Source organism: Tinamus guttatus, unplaced genomic scaffold, assembly GCF_059628265.1.
Source record: "Tinamus guttatus ecotype Peru unplaced genomic scaffold, ASM5962826v1 Tinamus_guttatus_pri_ptg000640l, whole genome shotgun sequence".
Classification (NCBI taxonomy): domain Eukaryota; kingdom Metazoa; phylum Chordata; class Aves; order Tinamiformes; family Tinamidae; genus Tinamus; species Tinamus guttatus.
In genome coordinates, this window is record NW_028289174.1 from 170,347 (window position 1) to 194,215 (window position 23,869).

Below are 23,869 nucleotides of genomic sequence, written 5' to 3' on the forward strand. Positions count from 1 at the left end.
CCCTGTGCTGGGCTGCTGATAAGCCACACAGTAGCTGTCCAATGGGAGATATACGATAACATGTTCGGTGCTGAGCCAGCAAGGGTGGTGAATCACTCCTTTCGGGTGAACTTTGCTCGAACTTTGCTCATTATAAGATCATTATAATGTCAAAACACATCTCCATCCCAAAAGTTACCCGCCTCCGAGGTACGACCATTCCTCACTGAGCATGCGCTCTAGATTTTCGATTGACTGTACCTTTAAAGGAAAGCAAGAAATTTTTTCACCAATCAATAATAATATTAAGTATGAGAAAATATCCTTTGATTATGCAGATTTCTTGTGCAATCTCTTATGAATTTATAGTAGCAAATGCTGAAATATATCACTTACGGATTACATAACAGAGGAAAAGAAAGAATCAGAGAGCATCCCCAGCAGAATAAGGTCTCTGACTTTCCGTCCTATTTCAGTATGTCAACCTGGAGACACGTTGGAGACGCAGCATGTTAAACTGCATCTACATTAGTGCTGAGTGGGATTTCAAATGAGGTTAGTGAGGTTAGCTGACCTAAAGAGCCATCTGATGAAAAAACAACCTTTGTGTCCATAGCATCGACATAGCTCTGGTTGATTCCGTACCCTCTCTCGGAGCTGACTTTAACCATCTATAGCACTTACCAGGCCCCTGACTAGTCTCCATAGAGTTTTACATAAACATTCTGTGCAAATTACACTGTTTCCAGGAAATGACATGACCTACATCTCTTCTAGCCACCCCACCAAGTTTTAACTCATCACAGTGGAATAGGGTCCTTTTTCCTGTTACTGAAACTGTCTTTTGCTTTCTCCTCTCTTGTTGCAGATAGTTATGGTCCGGTGGCCGGAAAATATCGTGCTGTACGGAAAGATAGGGCCCCTAATAGCCAATAGTGTTTAGTCTATGATGTAAGCAGACGGATGTGACGTTGTAAACCTAGATATATAACACCTTGTTACCCATCAAGAAACGCCATTTGCCGTCCACCACATTGGTGTCAACTAGCTGATGGCCCGAGTGGCTTGGGGGTGGTCGCCGTGCCGTCCCTGAACCAGGTTGCAGCACCGTGTGAACTGCAACAAGTGGTGCCGAAACCCGGGAAGTCATCGCCTGGACGGGTGAACGGCGGCCGGAGTGAGTGGACCAGCCAGGCAGAGAGGACGCTATCAGAACAACAAGGAGGATGGAAGCCCTCGTGAAGGTCGTATCGCAATTACATAAGCATTGGGGGATTGATTGTAAGCCAAAGATTTGTAAGCCAAAGATTTGTAAGCCAAAGATTTGTAAGCCAAAGATTTGTAAGCCAAAACATTTTAATCTCGCTGTTGCGAGGCTTTTAAAAATTAAGGTTATAGACCAGCCGGTGGATATTTTGAAGTCCCTGAAGCGTGTCCCTGAAGTGTGGGACAAATGTACTAAGGCGTTAGCTGAGGAGATGATGTCTTCGGGTTGTGGGAAAAACCTTAAGGCTTGGGGAAAAGTTGTACAAGCCCTGCGGAAAGCCAGAAAAGAGCAGGAGACCGGGGTAGCAGTAAGGGACTGTTTGTTGGCCACCCCGAAAATGGGAGTCGGGGCAGCCACACAGACTTTGCACCCCCCAGATGATGGCAATTCTGCTGAGCCTAAAGGTCAGCAAGAGGGTGATACATCCCCTCCATCCCCGAACCCCATCCCACTTACAGAGGAGCAGAAACAGCCGAAATCTGTTTGGAGCGAGCTAGCCGAGGAAGCTAGGAATATTGAAAAGAAGTCAGAGCATGGTGACGTCTGGGCCAGGCCACCACCCTATGCCCCTCAAAATGGCGCCGAGCCGCAAGGGGTAGGGCGGGGCGAGGGTGCCCCCGGCGCGAGTGAGGCGCCGAGAACCAATGGGAGTGACCGGACAGGTGAGGGACGCGCGAGTGAGGCGCTGAGAACCAATGAGCCTGACCAGACAGCTGAGGGAGGCCCGAGGGAGGGGCGGAGAGGAGGTCCGAGTGAGGGGCCGGGAGCAAGCCCAAGGGAGGGGCGGAGAGGAGGCCCGAGGGAGGGGCCGGGAGCAAGCCCGAGGGAGGGGCGGAGAGGAGGCCCGAGTGAGGGGCCAAGAACCAATCAGAGCGGACATTTCAAAAAACGCCGGAGCCCAACGAAAAAGTACCGGAGCCCGGAAGTGACCAGTCAGTCGAGTTTCGACTCCCGATCAGACACTTGTCAGGACGAGTGGCTCACAACTGATTCAAACTTAAGGAAGGAGAAAAAGAAGGTAAACATCCGTTATTAAAGAAAAACCGTCGGGGGCAGACATGATTAAGCATGTTGCAAAGGAAGAGCATCTGACCCCAATTCAGGTGGCTGTTACCTTCAAAATAAAACTAATGAAAATTGTGAGTTTCTGTTCACAGGACCGGATCATCGGACACCCCCATAACCCGTACGGCCCGGTGACAAGCATCCCGCCCGAGCCTGCGAGTTCCACGCTGACCGAATCCAGAAAACAACAAAACAGCCTCCGCAAGAGGGGGCCGCGATGCCTTTGCGTTATCTTAATTTTGCAGCTTGTCACTATAGGACAGGTAGAGTCACACGAGCCCTTTAAATGGGATACTTGAACAGATCGAACAATCTCGAGCAATTAGTACAAAAATAACTACAGGGCCACCAGTTTTCAGTGCCATGCCTTGCCAACTAGCACCCATTGAACCCTGTTCCAAACGCAGCTGGTACGAAAATTGGTTCACCGGTTCGCCGTGGTTAACCACCCTGATATCCACCTTGATAGGGCCGATCACAATGATCATGATGACCCTAATCTTTGGACCCTGTATATTGAATAAACTCATGCCGTTTGTCAAGAATCGGCTAGAGAAGGTTAACATCACGTTAGTAGAACACCAACTGCTTTAAGAATATATCCACTCAGTATTACCCTCAAATTATCCCAAGGTACACCCTATTCCTACACCCCCGGTATTACCTGTCATCCCCTACCTTCTACGCGCCTTCTTCTTTGTGCCTTATGTTTTATGTCAAGTTTATGATATATAATTTTAAGATTGGTATAAACTATAAGAATAGAATAAGATAGTAATAAAAATAAGATAGTTGTATTTTAGCTAGTTTTGTTATGCATAGGGAGGGGGGAAGTTGTTGCAGATAGTTATGGTCCGGCGGCCGGAAGATATCGTGCTGTACGGAAAGATAGGGCCCCTAATAGCCAATAGTGTCTAGTCTATGGTGTAAGCAGACGGATGTGACGTTGTAAACCTAGATATATAACACCTTGTTACCCATCAAGAAACGCCATTTGCCGTCCACCACATTGGTGTCAACTAGCTGATGGCCCGAGTGGCTTGGGGGTGGTCGCTGTGCCGTCCCTGAACCAGGTTGCAGCACCGTGTGAACTGCAACACTCTCTCCTTTTTTTTTTTTCCCCTCTCTTTTTAATCCCAGCTTCTCCTTGTCTCACCTCCCACGTGGTAATAAGTTCCTGCCTGGTCCCACCAACACCACCACCATTTTAGTTCTGCAGTTAACAACATTGTGCTTTTCTGCAAGGCCATAACCTGAACCCATCACAGATCCCCTCAGAAGGGTAGCATTTTATTTTGCTGGTGCTGCCGATCCCACATACAAGATTCAAGAGCTAGGCTTCACATCATCAGTGAACATACTGCCTCAGAGCTCGAGTGAGGCTGCAGATCTCACCTCTGTTGCTTTCTGTGCTGCGTCATCACCATAATGCATAAATTAAAAATGTGAAGACACTCAGGACAAAATACTCAACATGAGTGGCCTGATCCCATACAGAATCATAGAATCATTATGGTTGGAAAAGGCCTTCAAGATCATCAAGTCCAACCACAAGCCCATTATCAGCATCTCAGCAAAAGCCTCATTTGGCTCTGACTTCTATTTGAATCAGTTTTTTTGCCATTCCCTTCACTCGCTTTCCTTGTATCTTTTACTGTTTAATCTGAAAATATCTCTCTGGCTGTCATGGTACTTCGAACTTTTCTTTCCCCTGCTTCTTGATAGATGAATTGTTCCAGCATTGCCCATCTGCGCACTCTGTCCTGAGAGGGCATCTCCTGTGAACTGCACGCTTGGAGAAAATCTTCCTTGGCAGCATCATAGCCCAGCAGCTCATCACCAACTTCCTTGTGCTTTTAACCGAGTAACTCTGCAGCAATAACCTTCACCAAAGGTTTGTGGCTCTGTTGTGGTTGCAGTTGTGCCCATGACTTTAGGAAAACAAATGCCTGGAGGGTAGTGCTTGGTTTTGAGTCATGATGGCTTCTCCATCGGCCCCGAGGCATTTAACACAAAACCCATGCTCTAACCATGCTGTGTCCCACCAGTGTAGCTGGCATAACTCCTTCAGTGAGGGGAAAACCAAAACCCAGGAGCAACTAGTAAAATTGCAACTGAAAAAAAAAATGGCAATAAGTGCAGGGAACACATATAGAAAGGAATGACCTTGGACAGAGACCTGCAGGCAGATGTTCACCATGGCATTCATGTAGAGCATACACTGCTGCCTATGGAAGACTCAGGCCTTGACCCAGCAAAGTCAGTAATAAAACTAGGATATGGTAATAATGTATAGGGTAATAGGGTGGTAAGAAAATGGAAGTGCATAAATAATATGACAAATTTTGGAATACAAAATAAAATCAGTTTCTGACAATGGCCTTTTTTAAAAAAAAAAAAAAAAAACACGTCCTGGCTAGTAAATTCTATTAAAAATTCACGGAAAGAAATGAGAACACTACTCCAAAAGTCTCTCTTTCATAAAGGAAATCTGGATGAAGATTAATATCTGTCAGGTAGAAAAACATTTTTTTGTGACATATCAGAAAGAAAGCTTTATTTTAAAAGGTTGAATAGTCAGAATAATCTTTATCAAAGGCTGTTGTAGTATGCACCGTCTTCCAGCCTTCTGCAGGAAGAATGGGACAGGACACTGTACTAAATCTTCCAGGATAAATACAGCAAAAACTTAAAAATATCTAATAAAACACAAAAAACACTTACAAAAAAATTTAACTGGTCCCGTTTTCCTTTCGACAGTGAGAGGTTGCATCAATAGGATTGCACGACTGTGGTGGAGAAATTGAATTTTTTAAATATTGTATCCTACAATTGTTGTAGTCAGCCTGGGGCCGATGCCGGGGCAGTGTCTCCTCGGCAGATGGGGGAGCTGAGCAAGAGAGGCGGGAGCTTTAGCCATGGGGGCCAGTGCGTGACCAGGCAGCTCATTGGACGGCCTCGCGCGTGGTTGGTGCATGATCACTTGCCTGATTGGCTGGTTGGGTTGCTGGGCTCCGCGTGCTGCCCAGGCAGGGCAGGGGCTGCTCAGGGATCGGAAACTATATAAGCTGTGTTTAACACTAAATAAAGGTCTTTGGCTCACCAGCACAGAGACCCTGCTCCTCCCATACACCCGCAAAGGCTGTGGTGGAGAAATTGAGTTTTTTTAATATTGTATCCTACAATAAAATGGAAGCAGAATTAATTAAACCACAGAGTCACTGGAAAACAAAATATATTTAAAGTCAGTTGGGTCAGTGCCAAATTAAAGATAATGGAAATTTTTCAGATCCACCCAAGAGCTGCATCTTCTAAATGATTGCTGTCATTCACATCAGAAGAGCTTGTGACTCATATGCATTTCCATTCTTAATCTCATACATATGCTTTAATCGTTTACTTCATAGTTTATAAAGTGACTAATATGAAGCTATTTCATATAACATTTTTTAAATGTTTCAGCTTTTAAAACTTTATACAAATCCCTTCACATACTGCACAGAGTAAGTAGAAGCTCAATGACTATAATGCCCTAAGGAAATTTGTGACTATAAAAATTTCTCAAATTTATTCTTCTTGGATGGGATATTCCAAAACAACTAAGCTGCCAGGAAACATATATTCTGTTGGCTCCAATATAAAAGCACATATTAGAAAATCCCTTTTCTTGACTATAAAATATTTAAATGATGGTCTAAAAGCTATATTTATGGTCAAAGAAATTCAACCCTGAATTTTTCTTCTCTGGTATCTGTAATTTAGCCATAAAATCACAGAAATTTTGTTATTGCAATAATGCATTCAGAGTAAACATGGGAAAAGAATTATTTTTGCTACTCAGTAAATCCAGTCAATTCAGAAATAAGTGTAAAAGTAATTTGGTCTACAGGAAATAAACGTTCCACTTTTTAGCAAAAATTATAGTTCTGACAAAATGCTAATTTCTCTCTTGTTTCTAAATAATATTTTTGTCCTCTGAGTTTAAAATTTGTGGGTTTTTATTTGTCCCCTGACTTGTCAGCACATATTTAGTGGAGAAACTTTTGTATGAAATCCATCTCTCATATAGATTATAAATTTATTTTAAAAGGTTAAAAAGTTTATATTTTTAAAACTAGAACAGATGCAAAAGACAGAAAAACAGAGTGGTGATTTCTCATGTCTCCGTAAGATGTTGGTCCCAAAGGCTGGGGGAATTCAGTCCTTCATATCGTGCTGAGTGCTCCGTAATCAATAGGAGCTGGGAATGGGCTCTTGCAGGAGCAGGTTCTCTGTCACTGGGCAATTACAGTCAGATCAAAACTTCAAGCTAGGTTCTGAAAAGAGGAAGTATTCAGAGCCTGTTATAACAATCTACATTTGGGAAAAGTGAAATGGAAACAAAATTAGTTTGAGCAGAAGCAGCCAATGATGGATTATACTGAAAATGTGTTGCTGGTCCGTATGAATGGAACCAAAGCTCAATGAGAGCCCACATTGGCTGGCAGAGATGGCCCTTTCCAGGTGAGTTTTACTCCTGTTATGGAAGTAGTACCAGTTCAGTTCCCTCACAGAGGACTTTCTTTTCTCATTCTTGGAATAATTTCCTAGCTGTGCATCTGCTATGTGAGAAGCAGAGAGAGAAAGTGCAGGTCATAGTATGGGCGCAAATGTATATCAACCCCCTGTCAGTGCTATAGAGATTACCTGGGAAAAAAAAAAAAAAGATTAATTTCCAGATTGTATTGTTTTTTTGGAGGAGTTTATTGCTAAAACCCTTCCTCTTGGAAAACATCCTCTTTGGGCGAGAACTGCTCCCAAAGCCATGAGCGCTGATATGCTCAACTGCATAATGAGATAATTATTTAAACTTAGTGCCTTTGGTATTAGAGGCATGAAAAAAGCCTTCAAACCATCTAACAGAAAATAAAGGATCAGTGCTCCATTACCAAAATCTTTTTGTTGATTTTGGAAAATAGTCTGTTACATATAACAAGTAAATATTAGGGTTTTTTATATATATTGTAGTACATGCATGCACTAAACACAGGTGAAAAAGAAACACTGCAGTCCACTGAGTGCTTCTCATGACTTTTAAGAATTGTCTAATATGCTTACGCAGTTGACCTATGTGAATATAAAAACATGGTTCTGGCTGTGATCTGCTGGATAAATAAATGTCACTGTTTATATGTTTTTAGAGACATTTATTCTGACCCTCTGCTAAATTTTATGCTAGTCAAGAACAGAATTACACCATAAAAAAAAATCTTTTCTATCTTACAGTAAGAGCATGGATATGTTTAAAAAGCATCCCTAGAAAATTTAACAGTAGTCCTGTAGCTTAGTGGTGTGAGCAAAATTCAGATTTGGGAAGCTCTTTAGTTTCTGCTTTTGGATGTGGCCAGGATGTTTCTGTGGTCCTTGACTTTAGTTATCCCCCAATCTTCCTTTGGTTTCAATACACTGACATTAGACCCCTAGTACTGCACTTGTGTAAGGTTGGCCACTTTTTAACAGGACAGGACATATAAGTAGAAACTTATATGAAAACAGGACCTATAAGTAGAAAATAATTTTTTATTTTGGCAACTGGCTTTCTGTTCATTCAGCAAGCTTGTCTGACACACTCTGCAACAATCTGACTGCAAAATCTGATGCAAGAGAGGCAGTAGGAATATGTGTTCCAGTGGGAGCAGGAAAGGAGAGGGGTACTACCTCCTTTACCTACCTATATTTGCGTCACAGCAGCGTTTTTAAGTTGTCTCAATGTCCTGCTTTCAGATGTGTTGCAGTCCTGGGAGTAGAGTAGCCTGATTTAGCTAGCTGTCTAAAATTCATGCTACCTCAAATCAACTGATATAAAATGCAAATAAAAGGTTTATTTCTAACTTCCATATTAGGCAGTATGGGTTTAGAAAAGATAATGGTGGAGAAGTGAAAGAAAACTACCCTCAGTTTACATATCCCCAAGATCAAAGGTAAAAATGAGCTCTCCCTTATTTGTCTCTAATTATTCAGGAGATAGTTTGATGCTGCTCCTGATGGCAATCCTCAGAGTGTCTCACCCCTTTGGAGATGCAAACTGGTGCTGGAGCTGATCAGGTGTCATGTCCTGTACTTGACGGGTCCATTAACAGCTCCTTGACTCAGAGAGACCAATATCCCGTCATCACTGGCAACTAACCATGTGCATTTCATTATGAAGTATCTCTGTCTACTGAACTTTTAATTCAATATCAGCTTGTGCATTAACAGCCAAACACAAACATCTAGACAGTGTTTTCATTTTACTCATTACTGGCTTTTGATTGAAGCCAGTCACGATGGTGGTCAACAGTTTTGTGCAATAATAAGTTTGGGATGATTGAGATATAACAGAAGGGAAATGACAGTCCTGAGCATGAGAGAGAAACAGCCTGGAGGCAGCAGAATTGTCTGATTAATAAAAGAATGAGTCTGCTTTAGGAACACAGAAGAGGAACCAGGTCTCTTAACATGACATATTAGGTCAATTCAGTATGACAAACTGAAATTCCTAATTACACTATCTGAAACCCCAACTCTAATCCATAAACTGAGAATACAACCGAGGTATCTTTACATCCAACATTACATATGGCTCCCACATAGCTGAATTACCTCCACAACACAGCATATGTTCTGTGGTTCTCTGGGGACTGATCTGCATGCCACATAAGCGCCAAGGTGCTCCTCTGTGTGGCCTGCGTGGGGTTTCAGAAGGATTCCAGTCCAAACGGTTGTTCCTGTCAGATAGAGCAGAACTGCATGGGCCCGGGAAATTAAACTATTGCTTTTCTCCCTCGAGGAATCATCCCTAAAGTAGGGTAAAACTAGAGCTATTTTTGCCGCTTCTGCTCTGACTCTGTATTTAAGCTGAGGACTTTGTTCAGCAGGATTGTTGCGCCAAGGTCTTTCACGCAGGTCTCCTTGGCCTGACACATGCACGCAGCCAGCCTGTGCTCACTGGATGCTCATCAATTTCCTCTCCAGCTTCTCAGGATGAAAGGCACTAAGCATGGCTCTCTGCCAAGCCCTCCTACTGGCACTATGGTCACATAGGTTAATGTCTTTCACTGTTCTTCAGCCTGCACCAATTATTTTTTAAAGCTGAAGTTGAAAGAAAGATTACAGCAGATGTAACTGTGTGTGAAGTTCTCTGCAAATAGGCAAGTTAGCTTCTTGAGTCATTTGCATCAGACATCACAGGGAGCTGCACTAATTTGGGCAGACCTCTATGCTGATCTCTCAAAGCAACATTCAGCTTGCTTGTTGAGGCCTGAGTACCGTCAGGCACAGAGGAAAGGCACAGACGCATCCTGTGCCCTTCAGTAATGGAGCAGTCCAGTGGTGAGTTAAATAGAGAGTGTCAGCTGAGAGACACAGCTTTGACAATAAATTTCTGTGCTTTCATGAATCTAAAATAAATCGGACTTTACAATGTACCTCTTAATGTAACTTTAATGCATTTTTTGTGCATTAATTCCCTTTAGGTCTAGTCCTTGTCATGAATATTGTCTATTGGCAAACAAAGAAGGATTTCTTAGAAGAGAACCTTGCCAGCTGAGGAAAACATTTGACTTGCCTTGGTGCTGCCAAGCAGTTTTGTTTGCATTTTTCCAAGGATATTTGAGAAAAGTATATCACTACAAATTTAATTTTATATACAATGTCTCTGCTTGCAGCCTTGCATTGTATCCATTAGTTTCAATGTCTGTAATTAAAAACTGCAGGGAATATGTACCGGATTAATAGCTCTTAATTTTCGTTGATGAGTTCTAAAAACTTATCAATAAAGGGATCACAGAATTGGCTTTCTCTGTACTTTATTTTGCCATAGTGTCAGATTGTGATTGAGAATCTTGTTCAGATTATTATACACATTGGTGTTTTCAACAGCTATGTTGACACAGATCAGGTATAGGCAACATTTCAGACTCCTGTGTCTGCATTGGTTCAGTGTACATTACTTGTATCTTCCACAAATGCAGAGTCTGTGCTCCTGAGAGCTGTTTGCAGCAGGAGACTATAAAGGCTGTCTTCCACACACATGTTCAGAAGCAATGGATGTCATCTGTAAGATTGAACTAGCACACATCTGCTTAGAAAGACAAAAAATATTCCCCAATTAAAAGGATACATTGGGTCTAAGGGAAAAGTGGGAAATGCAGCCCTGCTGTGTAAGGTCCCTTTCATATATATAAATATATATGGGTGGGTGGGTGTTTATAAGTGTGTGTGCTTATGAGTGGTTGTAATGCAGCAAACATAGAGCTGGGGCTCTTTACCTGAGGATTCAGCATTGCTATGGGATTAATATCTGTTCTGCCACAGAAGAAAGGGAACCACAAATGTTGCAGACGTGGGATGGCCGAGGCCAATGTGCTGCCCAGGCATTTCTCCTTGGAAGCAGGTGTGGCTGCTGCACTGGAGGGTCCTCAGCGCATCTGAAGCAGGGCAGGAAGTCTGGGGCCCATTAGGAATTAGCAGATGCCTGCTGTGCTGTGTCACATTTGTCTCTTGAAGTTCAAACAGTTTCTGTTACACAGGCTTGACAGTGAGCGATCCCAGATGGATGGGATGATGGGTGTCACTGTGATGGATGGTGGGTAGCAATGGCCAGACACAGACCAGCCCTGCTGTCAGGGGCAGGAGTAGATGCATTTGACCCACATTTAGTTCTCCTCTCCTTGGATGTCCCTCCTGTCATGCTCCTGGAGAAAGGGCCCTGTTGCTGCGGGGATGCTTGGGGCCACCACCTCCCCAAGTGAACACAGTCAGCAGGAGCTGTGAAAGGAGTCACCGACTGCCTGACAATTGAAGACCTGCATATCCCTGCTGCGGTGATGAACAAACTGAACACCTCCAATGAAGAACAAACAAAGAAACAGAAGGTGACAGGATGCTAGACCTGGGTGAAGTGAGCTTGGTTTGCAGCGTCTGATCAATTATTTCCCTATGTCGCTCCACTGACAGCAAGATGGGTAAGAGAAATGCTGTCAGGGTCAACATTTTGGCTGCTGAGGCAAAGAATTCATGTTAAAAGCTTCAGCAGCTGAAACATATGTTTATCTGCATTACACATATACACACAGGTAAACTGCACTGAAGGGAAGGAGGTCGGCTGGTCTCTGAGCGAGGCACTTGCCACCTCTTTGGGGGTCCTGCGTGGGGCTGCAGCATACATATCCACCCACATGCATATGCATATCAAACACAGTTAATGGAAGATAACAGCAAAGCTTAATGAGCTTTCTACATCCTCTCTTGAAAGCATTTGCATGTTTTTAAGTCAACTTTCCATTTCTTTACGAAAAAATTACCAGAGTTTCATTCTTGTCTCAAGCACAGAGCAACTGCTTTAGGTTTCCATGTAAGTTCAAGGTAATGATTGAACTTGGTATGTCTGCCAGCTGTGTTGTTACAATATCTACAGAAGAACATCGAAGGTCTGTGTTAGTTTGGGACTCACAAAAAGTAATTCATTATGCATAATGGTGATGTTGGCGGTGCATGCCAAATGGTTAAATCTAATGTAGCATAGTTTCATTAAGGCACAACAAAACTAATCTATCCCTTCCCACCAGGACGTTTAAACAAAAGCAATGGGGAAGGAGATGCATGTAAAAGCAGCAATTCATTAATGAAATGAAGACATGTAAAATAATTAGGCTTATAACAATAGATTAGAGGACTAAAATAGCTCTTTTATTTTCTGTGCAATATGCACAAGTCAGAACCCTAGTGCTGGGCATTATTATGTAAACGTATTCTTAAGTGTCTTCTGTTTTCTTTCCAGGGAAGATATGCACATGCAGATCAAAATGAAGCCACTAGTCCCTTTTAATAACTTTATTCTGGTTTGCGGAAACTACCTATGGAGACTATTTGCATTCAAACTGAGTGACTTGACTTCAGATCTCCAATGAGAAATTGCAAATGAAAGAGTTAAAGAATCAGGGAGAAGGAGCTGCCACTAAACTGGTGTACAATAACTTATGTAATTAATAATACTGAAACTAAGGGACCAATCTAAATCAATGGAGAGACAGAGCTTTCTCCTGCCTGATTAGTAATGGTAGTTAAAAGGAATGATTGCTTTTCTTTAATAATTCCTGCATCCCCAGTAATATAGTTTTTTTTTTTTTTTTTTTTTTAACAATGATGTGTCCAAACAATATAGGCGCTGCTTGCTTAAAGGTGCAAAGGAAAGAGAAATTTTTTTTAAAAGTCTACATTTATTCTGAAAGAGAAAATCCCTGGATGTGCAGATCTTTGAATTAACAAAGTAATCAACAAGTTATTTGTCCTTCTGTACTTTAATTTTCTAATTTAGCTGAACGCAGCAGGAGCTTTCCCTATACTTTCTGTTTATGGCTATCAGCTCTGTCCCAGAGAGAACAAATCCTCCTAAGGGCTCAGCAGCACCACGCGCCCCGGGGGATTAGGTGAATTCGGGACACTGCAGAGCCTTTGGGGGAGCTCTGCAGTGAATCCTACCCTGGGGAGAAGGGGATTGCCATGGGAGCTCCTGGACATAGCTGATGAGGACACCTCCCATCCCCTTTTGGGCACATGGAGTGGCTGGCACCTTTCTGGCACGTCCCATAACTGCCTGAAGGAGCCTGTGGTAGTGTATCCCGCCAAGCAGGACCTCCCTAGATAGGCTGTGGCCGCTCCCTTTCTCTTGCTCACCAATATATTATCCTCTGTGATCCAAGTTGCAAACTGCCATGTGTAGGGATTGCTTCCATTTCCAATTCCCAGAAGAATGCATAGGAGCTGTACTATAAGCACATGAATGCAGTTTCCTGGAGGGCATTTAGAAGCACAAGTTTTGACAGCCCTCATGAGCCTCAGTCAAATGCAGGGGGAATGGAGGGAGAACAACTAGGTAGTTCCTATTAAATAAGGTCATGGAGCTGGACTCTAATCTGTACTTAGTGTTGGCCAGGTGTAAGTAATAGAGCATGCATGCCATGTGCTAACATTTTGTCTCTCTAAATACCAAGAGCTGGAATGCCTGCTCCCTTGGAAATTCATGTGAGAATTCCTAGGGACTGACAAATACATAAAGGACCAGTTACATTAAAAAACTCAACATGTAAATTCGGAACCTAGAATTTCTTTTCCATTTTCAAAACTGACACTACCAGCATCTAGAAGGGGAAATAAAGCTTGCAGACAGCATTATTATCACGAGAGGCAACTTTGTGGACCACCTGAAATTACTGCCCTGAGGGAAATAAATGATGTCAAAATTAGCAGCAAGCCCACATCCAATGCACATTTAATAGGGCTCAGGCAAGCAGCCACAGCAGTGCAGGTAAGCACACCCAGCGCAAAACCAACCCCTCTCTAGCCAGCTACTCACATGTCAGCGCATTGGTGCAGTGTGCTTCAGAAATCAGCTGGAAATGGTAGATACGTATCCGAAATGCTATACTGTTGTTCTGGATGGGCTCAGGATTCGGCAATAATCAACCAGAACGAGGTGACTACATCAAGCATTTATTCAGGTGAAAGCACATAAAGGCAGCAAAGTATGGATAACTACTCACGAGGTGATACCTGCCGATCTGGACCTGAACAGTCTCTCGAGCTGGCAGATGAGAGCGAGAGAGTTGCTGACCGGCTCCCGCAGAGACAGCGTAGGCCTCAGAATTAGGAGTTTCTCCTTCCCCCCGCTCTCTCCTCACTGTCCCCTCTATGCCCGGTGCATCCTGGCACGTAGGGTCAGTATGACCCAGGAGGCAGGCCGGGGGGGGGGCGGACAAACTCTGCCTCTAGTTGTGCAACTCTCCCCTCCCGGGTGCGCAGGCACGCATACCAGTCGGGGGTCCCAGCCCTCAATTTGAGGGTCCTGCCTTCCTCCTCTTCTTCCTCATTTCCGGGTGTTTGGGCTCCAAAGCTAGTTTGGAGGACGTCTGCGGTTAAGTTGGCTACAAGTCCAGCCAAGCGGCCGGCTTCAACAGGTTTCCAGGGGGGCTGCCTGTGAACCGGGCTGAGCAGCTGCATCCGTGCTCCTTATCGCTCAGCCTAGGCAGGCAAACATTTTTTCTCAAGGTCTGGCCTCTGCTTCCCATAGGAGATTGTTATGACTCTACAGATCACAGAAAATTTCATCTCCAATACAACTGTTGATAAGGTTTTCTATTGCCCCTTATTAGATGAGTCTGAAGAAGTAAGATATGTCTAATTTAGCTTCTAAGGGGCTTCGTCCTGAGTCAGCCAGAGCTTGTTATACTGTATAGGAGCCTGTCATCTTCTCTGCTGATCACTTGAAACTCCAGGGCTCACTCTGTGGCTCTGAGGGTTTCCTGGTCAGGAAAACAGCATGAAGGTGGGGAAAGTAATGGCCTCAGTGCAGTCTGGAGTAAACTTCTCTAGTTTAAATTTTCTGTTTGAATTATCCAGTCTATGGCAGTACTTCTTGTATATTTTCTCCAACTGCAATCATTTTAGGGGGTTGAATTTCCTCAATCCGGTATCATTTTATCTTCACTGATTTCAAAATGCATAACAACATATCTAGCTATTGATGACTGATATAGGGGACAAGCTCACAGTAATTTTATTGGGGCAATGATATTTGAAAGTCAGTGACCAATCTACTCTGAAGTCTGAAAGAGAAGGTCAGTACCTGCAGGTATCTTCATCATTTAATGGGTCTAACTTAGTGAAATTGGTGCACCTCTTTCTTTATTTCCTGGCCATTCTCTTATCAAGATGTCAGAGTAGGATATGCCCATATGCTTGATGAATTTGCTTTGGTGACATTATTTCGGAGTTAACTGACAAGTGTTAAAATTAATGGACTTTAATGCAATTCCTGAGGTAGTCACCATGTCCATTGCTACTGATTAAGTGGAGATTTTAAAGACAAATGTGAGGAAAATATTTGGATTGTCTTTTTTATTTATTTATTGAGTGTTGGTGGCATGTTACTAAACTGGATCTGTGCCATCTATATAACACATTAAACTAAGTGGATATTAGGCAGATGATAGTGACTTGAAAACTCCTGCATCTAAAGGTAAATGCTAGCTCATGGCTAGAAGCCAGAAGTCCTCTTTGTCTGGAAAGCTGAGATGTATTTAAGCCAGTCTTGGTTTTTAAGAATACAACTCATCTTAATCTCTTAAGTACAAAGAGTTATCAAGATATATCTGAAATATTTCAGATAATGTTGGCATTTGAATCAGGATGTCCAGTTTTGGAATAAAATAAGATGCTCTCAAAGTTTCTTCCTTTCTATTACAGCTGTAGCTAAGATTGGGGTGTGCAAGACTTAACCCCACCATTGCATGATCCCTGTTTCATCCTCTGCTACTAAACCTGAAGACAGGAGCTTCTGCCTCTGAACTCATCCTCCCCAGACAGCCTGTCCAGGCCCCTGTACTTTGGCATACAGCAACCAATGTGCTGGTGCTCCTCCTTATACCACTCATCCTCCACACTCTCCAAAAGTCATAGGTGGCCCAACACATAGCTGAAGGACTACTTCCCTGCTCCCTCTCCAACCATGACCACTTGTCTTGTGCAACCTCTATCTCCACTCAAGGGTGGACATGCTTAGGTACCCCCAAAGTCCTCTCTAGTTTCTTTCTTGCCTATTCCTATGGTTCCTCTCCTACCACTGCCTTTTGCCACTCACCTTCCTGTCTCCTATCCTGATGCCAGGGCTTGTTCTGTCCATCTTTCTCACCTCCCCAGCTCTCTCCTCCTCCCACTATAGGCTCTGGAACTGCAGGACTTACATGATTGGTCTCAGTGGGGGCCAGAGCGGGACCGACAGCTCAAGGCTTCACTTCTTGTTGTTTCCTGTGTCTTGTACGTTGCTTCCATAGGCAGCACTCTTTTTGCCACAGCACATTTTATACCACCATGGTATGGCCGTGGTGGCCGTGATGGTGGCCGTGAGATCAGATCTCGAAGGGAAGGGCTCTAGAGTGGTCGCTCGTGCCGGAGCAACTTGTCTAGAAGCGAACAACTGCGGCAAAAGCCGCCGAACGAGAAAGCGTAGAGAGCGAGAGGCAGCCCCAGCGACGACCCCCGTGGGGGCAGGGCTGAGCTCCCGGCCAGAGGCGGCTCTGACTCAGCGGGGGCGGAGCCAGCAGGGCAGGCGGGATTTCAAAAGCTGCCCGCAAGGAGTGCAAGCGTCTAGGAGTGTGGTGTGGCAGTTGGTGCAGGCAGTGTCTTCCCAGATGTGGGAAAGAATTCTCTCCACAGACTCTATCAGCAGTGGGAGATCAGGTGAAGCTATGGTCTCCACTCGGCAGAGAGCTTCCACCAGGAAGACTGTGGCGACACAGACCAAACCACCACAGAAACATGCAGCGGTCCAGGTTTCTGGCTGTGGGGAATGTCTGAGCCTCTCCATGTTACTGGGCAGTGGCAAAAACACAGCCTGCTTTAGGTGGGAGCAGGTGGATGACCTGCTCAGCCTGGTGGTGGAGCTAAAGGAGGAGGTAGAAAGGCTGAGGGCCATCAGGGAATGTGAAACAAATAGACTGGTGAAGCTGTGTTCTGTAGTCTTCTCAGGAAAGCCACTCTGAGAATCCCCCAGTACCCAGGGACGATCAACAATGGAAACAGGTCCCCACTCGAGGTGGCAGAAGATCCCTTCCACGGCCCACCTCACCTCCACCTGTGACCACATCCAACAGGTATGAGGCCCTGGAACTTGGGGATCAGAGGGAGGAGGCCTTGAACCAAGGCCCATCTAGGGGGCTGTCTACAGAGAGGCAGTCTGGTCCATGCTGCAAGGCTGCTCCCCCTAAGGAGAAAAGGAGCACCCGGACGAAGTGGCGGGTAATCGTCGTGGGTGACTCCACGCTACAGGGCACGGAGGCACCGATATGTAGACCGGACCCCTCATCCAGAGAGCTCTGCTGCTTGCCAGGGGCCCGAATAAAGGATGTCACAGAAAGGCTCCCAAGGCTTGTTCAGGAGTCTGACTATTATCCTCTGGTATTGTTTCATGTGAGTGCTAATGATGCCATGGGGAAAATGAGGGATATCAAGCAAGACTTCAGAGCCCTAGGGATGGCCATCAAAGGTACGGGAGCCCAGGTAGTGTTCTCCTCTATCCTGTCAACGAGGGGAATGGATTCAAGGAGGAGAAGGCGAATATGGCAGATTAACAACTGGCTGCGCCGCTGGGCTTGGCAACAGGGTTTTGGCTTCTATGACCATGGGACTCTGTTTGATGACCACCAGCTAGTGGGGAAAGATGGGAACCACCTCAGCAAGAGGGACACACGTGTCTTTGCCAAAAGGCTGGCCAACCTGGTTAGGAGGGCTTTAAACTAGGCGAGAAGGGGGAAGGGGAGTGTCACACAGACACGGCGAGGAGTGTCACACAGTCAAGGTCAGATGGCTTCCAGTGGGAGTATGCTAGTGGGGAAGTGAGGATAGGAAATGATCACAGAGGGTCCTCTTTTTACCCCTCCTGGGAAACCTGCGGGCTCGGTTACTTCCCTGAAATGCCTGTACACCAACGCGCGAAGCATGGGGAATAAGCAGGATGAACTGGAGATCTGTGTGCGGTCCCAGTGACATGATCTCATTGGAATCACAGAGACGTGGTGGGAGAGCTCACACAGCTGGAGCACTGCCATGGAAGGCTATGTGCTCTTTAGGAAGGACAGGCTAGGAAGGCGAGGTGGTGGAGTTGCTCTTTATGTGAGAGAGCAACTGGAATGCATGGAGCTCAACCTGGGAGTGGAGGATGAGCGAGTTGAGAGCTTGTGGGTAAGGATTAGAGGGCAGGCTAATGTGGGAGACACTGTGGTAGGTATCTGCTACAGGCCACCTGACCAGGACGAGGAGGTTGATGAGGCCTTCTATAGTCAGCTGGATATTGCCTCATGGTCACAGGCCCTGGTTCTCATGGGGGACTTCAACTACCCTGACATCAACTGGGAGGACAACACAGCCAGGCACAAGCAGTCCTGGAGGTTCCTGCAGAGCGTCGATGATAACTTTTTGACGCAGGTTGTGGAGAAGCTGATGCGGAGAGGTGGGCTACTGGACCTCGTGCTAACAAATAGAGAGGGACTTGTAAGAGATGTGAAGGTGGGGAGTAGCCTCTGCTGCAGTGACCATGAGTTGGTGGAGTTCAGGATCCAACGAGGAGGTGGCAGGGCTGTAAGTAGCCTTGCAGCAATGGACTTGAGGAGGGCCAACTTTAGCCTCTTCAGAGACCTCCTCGGAAGAATCCCATGGGCTAGAGCTCTAGAAGGAAGGGGGGCCCAAGAGAGCTGGTTAGTTTTCAAGCGGCACTTCCTCCACACCCAGCAACAGTGCATCCCTGTGTGTAGGAAGGCAGGCAGAGGGGGCAGGAGACCTGCGTGGATGAGCAAGGAGCTTGTGGCAACGCTCAAGCAGAAGGCGGCGATATACAGAATGTGGAAAAAAAGGACAGGACCCCTGGGAGAAATACAGGAATGCAGTCAGGGAATGCAGAGATGCAAGAAGGAAAGCTAAGGTGCAGTTGGAACGCAATCTGGCAAGGGATGTTAAAAATAACAAGAAAAACTTATTGAAATATATTAACAGCAAAAGGAAGGTCAAGGAAAACGTGGGTCCGCTGGTGAACGGGATGGGCACCCTGGTTACGAATAACACAGAAAAAGCAGAGTTGCCAAATGCCTTCTTTGCTTTGGTGTTTACTGAGGACAGCCCTTTAGAGTCCCAGGCCCTAGGGACAAGAGAAGAAGCCTGGAGAGAGGAAGACTCGCCCTGGGTAGAGGAAGATTGGGTCAGAGAGCACCTAAGGAAACTCGATACCCGCAAATCCATGGGCCCTGATGGGATGCACCCCAGAGTGCTGCGTGAGCTGGCAGATGCCATAGCTAAGCCGCTCTCCATCATCTTTGAAAGATCCTGGAGAACGGGGGAGGTGCCGGAGGACTGGAAGAAGGCCAATGTCACGCCAGTCTTCAAAAATGCAAGAAGGAGGATCCAGGCAACTACAGGCCAGTCAGCCTCACCTCCATCCCCAGAAAAGTGATGGAACGGCTCATACCGGCTGTTGTCTCTGGGCACATGGAGGACAAGAAGGTGCTCAAGAGTAGTCAGCATGGATTCACCAAGGGGGAATCTTGCTTGACTAATCTGATAGCCTCCTATGATGGAATGATCAGCTGGATAGATGAGGGGAGAGCGGTGGATGTCATCTATCTTGACTTCACCAAGGCCTTTGACACTGTCCCTCACAACATCCTCCTGGGCAAGCTCTGGAAGTGTGGGATAGATGAGTGCACAGTGAGGTGGATTAGGAAGTGGCTGGATGGCAGAGCTCAGAGGGTGGTGATCAGTGGTGCCGAGTCTAGTTGGAGGCCTGTAGCTAGTGGTGTCCCCCAGGGGTCAGTCCTTGGTCCAGTCCTGTTCAATTTATTCATCAATGACCTGGATGAAGGCACAGAGTGCTCCCTCAGCAAGTTTGCTGATTATACCAAACTGGGAGGAGTAGCCGATACCCCAGAGGGCTGCGCTGCCATCCAGAGGGACCTGGACAGACTGGACAACTGGGTGAGGAAAAACCTCATGCAATTCAATAAGGCCAAGTGCAAGGTCCTGCACCTGGGGAGGAATAACCCCAGACACCAGTACAGGCTGGGGACCGACCTTCTGGAGAGCAGCTCCGCAGAGAAAGACTTGGGTGTCATGGTGGACGACAAGTTGACCATGAGGCAGCAGTGTGCTCTTGTGGCCAAGAAGGCCGATGGCATCCTGGGGTGCATTAAGAAGAGCGTCTCCAGCAGGTCGAGGGAGGTGATCCTGCCCCTCTACTCAGCCCTGGTGAGGCCACATCTAGAGTATTGTGTCCAGTGCTGGGCTCCACAGTACAAGAGGGATGTGGAGCTGCTGGAGAGAGCCCAACGCAGGGCTACGAGGATGATCAGGGGCCTGGAACATGTGCCCTATGAGGAGAGGCTGAGGGAGCTTGGGCTGTTCAGCCTGGAGAAGAGAAGGCTGAGAGGAGACCTGATCAGTGTCTATAAGTACCTCAAGGGAGGCAGTGAGGAGGATGGTGCTGGCCTCTTTTGACTGGTGGCCACGGACAGAACTAGAGGTAATGGCCACAAACTGAAGCACCAAAAGTTCCGCATGAACTTAAGGAAAAAAATTTTAACAGTGAGGGTGACAGAGCGCTGGAACAGGCTGCCCAGAGAGGTTGTGGAATCTCCTTCTCTGGAGACTTTCAAAACCCGCTTGGACGCAGTCCTGTGCCACATGCTCTAGGTGACCCTGTGTGTGCAGGGGGGTTGGACTAGATGACCTCTAGAGGTCCCTTCCAACCTTAAGCATTCTATGATTCTATGATTTACCCATGTAAATTTTTGAATTCCCACTTTCAGATGTCCTTAGTGCCGTGAAGAAAAAAGGGCCCAGACTGTCAAATTCACTTGAGTATTCAAGGCCAGGTTTCGGGGGAAATAAATTTCATTTGTAAGCTGAGCAAATTGCATCTGGGAGTCCTTGAGAAATGGCAGAGGAGCCAGTTTTTGTGGAGGCTTGTTCAAAGACAATAGTACCTTGTTAGCAGATAGTTAACCACAAGGATGTCAGTCTTTGCAGCAGATGGGGGACAGAGCCGAGAAAGACGAGGACTGAGGAACACCTCCCCCTGTCCCGTGTGCGACGTGTCTTGCCAGAAGAAAAGAAACAAAGCCAGACAACCGCGCAGGTGGCCAGATGCTGATTGGTTGTGAGCTTTGCAACACTTGTGTTAAGAAAGTATAAAAAGAAGTTGGTTTGGAAATAAAGTTGTCTCACTCTGCACCCCAGACTGAGTCCGTTTCTTCACAAGGTGCAACAAATGGCGCCCAACGTGGGGCTCGAAGACTAGCTGTCTCTCCGGTTGCACCACCCAGCTGAACTCCCGGGAATCAGACTGAAAGGAAGCGTAAGGATCAAGCTGAAAGGAAGCTTACTTTGTGTGCACACTAAAAGCCTCTTGAAAGGAAAGAGGTAAGCGGCTGGGAACTATGGGTTCATACCTAATGAAGGAACAAAAGGACGATTTAGAAGCTTCTCCTAAAAACTTGAAACCGCAAAGAAAACAATTATGTGAAGAAGAGCTGCAAAAGGTTCTTGCGTGGGCTTCTAAAGACGATCCTTCGGTGAATAGTAAGAATGTTTTTAATCTGGAAAGATGGGACCAAATTGGGGTCCGACTGTGGGATAGTGCCACGCACGGTGATAAGGCTGCTGCTAACCTGTTGCCACAATGGCGAGTTGTATTCGAAATATTGAAATCTCATAGTGGGTTGCAGTCGAACATAAATGACGGGATCGGGGCCCCTGCCATCCCCTCTGCGCCTCCTTTACCTCAATCGTGTCCTGATGAGAATCAGAAAAGAAAACGTGCTGCAAAAGCCTTTGCGGTACTGCCACCTGATGACCAGGACGATGATCTTTTTGGTCCGGGTCCTATTGACCCTGGAAAGGAGCCAGACCTATACCCCCTGGATCCTCACGATAAATGGGCCTCAGTAAAGCAAGGAGCAAAACAAGCAGGGGATGTGGGCATGCTGAAAGCCTTTCCCGTTATCTGTGCACCAGACCAGAATCCGCGTTGGGAAGGTTTGTCGTATAATCTTATTAAGGACGTGCGACGCACGGTGACAGATCATGGCCTTGGCGCACCATATACCACCCACCTTATACAATCTCTTTGTGATTCTTCGATTTTTACTCCCCATGATTTTAAAACTTTGTTTCGCCTCATTATGACTGATATGCAATACACGATGTGGGAATCAAAAATGAGAGAGCTTGCTGGAGCTCAGGGGGAGGAAAACCAGCGGCTGTCGAAAAAAGGTCCTTTACGGGCTGTTACTGTGGACATGCTAATGGGGGAGTGCGATCACAGTGCTACAACAGCACAAGCAGAAATCCCCCCTGAGGGCCTGCAACAAGTTAAGGCACTTGCTCTCCGCGCCCTTAAGGCCGTTCCGGAGAGTGGTAAACAAAGACAACCTTTTGTTAGCATAAGACAAGATGCGAATGAGCCATATATGAAGTTTTTGGATCGGCTTAATGAGGCTCTGGAGAAACAAATTGATAATGAAAAAGCACGAAGCTACATTTTTAAGCAACTAGCAGTTGAGAATGCTAACCCTGATTGCCAGAGAGTTTTGCGGCCACTAAAGGACCCTACTATTGATGACATGCTAAAAGCATGTATTAATGTCGGTACCAAACAGTATGAATATTCACTGATGGCCGAAACATTTGCAACAATGTCTATGAAAAAGCCATGTTTTGCTTGTGGCCAATTTGGGCATATTCGTAAATACTGTCCAAAAAACGCAAGCAAACAAAGGAGGAGCGCCTGGACTATGTCCGCGCTGTCACAAAGGACAACACTATGCTAATCAGTGTCGATCAAAATTTGATAAGGAAGATCGACCGCTAGCCCCTTCGGGAAACTTCAAGCAGAGCGCGGCAAGGGGTCGCGCCATGATGGCAAATCACCCCTCGGAGTGGCTCCCACCGGGAAGCAGCCGCCGCTTGTGCAAGCGGCAGCGCCGGGGTGGGCCTGGCCACCACAATAGAAGTGCTAATTACTGATACATCAGTTGTGCTAATTCCAACTGGTGTCCACGGCCCCCTGGGGTGAGGAATGGCAGCACTGTTAATAGGGCGATCTTCAACCACGAGACAAGGGCTGTTTGTGTGTTACCTGGAGTTGTCAATGCAGATTTCATAGGAGAAATTAAGATAATGGTATGGACTCTGATACCACCCTGTACTGTGCCAATGGGAAGATATGGACGATATATTGATTGCTGCAGAGCAAAAGGAAACAGCAGAAGAGGCTCTGCATCAGATTACGTGAGCAGCATCAGCTGCAGGATTAAAAATTGCAGAAGATAAAGTACAGGAAAGTCCGCCTTGGCGATATTTAGGATGGAGAATTTCTGATCATCAAATTCGACCACAATCATTGACCCTAAAGACAGACATAAGGACTTTGAATGATCACTTTATTATGGCCTTTGCAATATTGGGAGTGCCAAAAACTATAAAAACTGACAATGGTCCAGCCTATATAGCGCAAAAAACGCAAATATTCTTTCAACAATGGGGAATCCAACACATCACAGGTATCCCCCATTCACCCACAGGCCAAGCTATTATCGAGTGCACGCATGGCACCCTTAAGAACATGTTACAAAAACAAAAAAGGGGGAGTGTAGGCTTATCCCCACAGGAACGCATAGCGAAAGCTTGCTATGTGTTGAATTTCTTAAATCGCTGGGCAGAAGAGGGCCCCCCTATATACCAACATTTTGATTCACAGAGACAACACAAAGTTCAGGATAAAGCCCAGGTTATCATCAAAAACCCACAGACAAATCAGTGGGAAGGGCCTTTTTCTTTAATAACCTGGGGTAGAGGATATGCTTGTGTTTCTACAGGCTCAGGGCCAAGATGGGTGCCTGCTCGATGGATTAAGCCTTTCTTAACACAGTCATCACCATCATCCGCACCACCGTGACATCATCCACACAGCAGTGGATGCTGTCCCAAGCTAAAACC

At 45.8% G+C, this 23,869-nt stretch overlaps 1 protein-coding gene across 1 annotated transcript in view; it reads right to left on the minus strand.

Annotated features, from left to right (window-relative positions):
* Positions 1 to 16,118: 16,118 nt before the first annotated feature.
* The window catches only part of LOC148592106 (uncharacterized), a 95,177-nt gene continuing 87,426 nt past the window's right edge, over positions 16,119 to 23,869 (minus strand). The window contains 1 exon segment of the mRNA XM_088535674.1: positions 16,119 to 16,304. Coding sequence (XP_088391800.1) covers positions 16,119 to 16,304 — 186 coding nt within the window.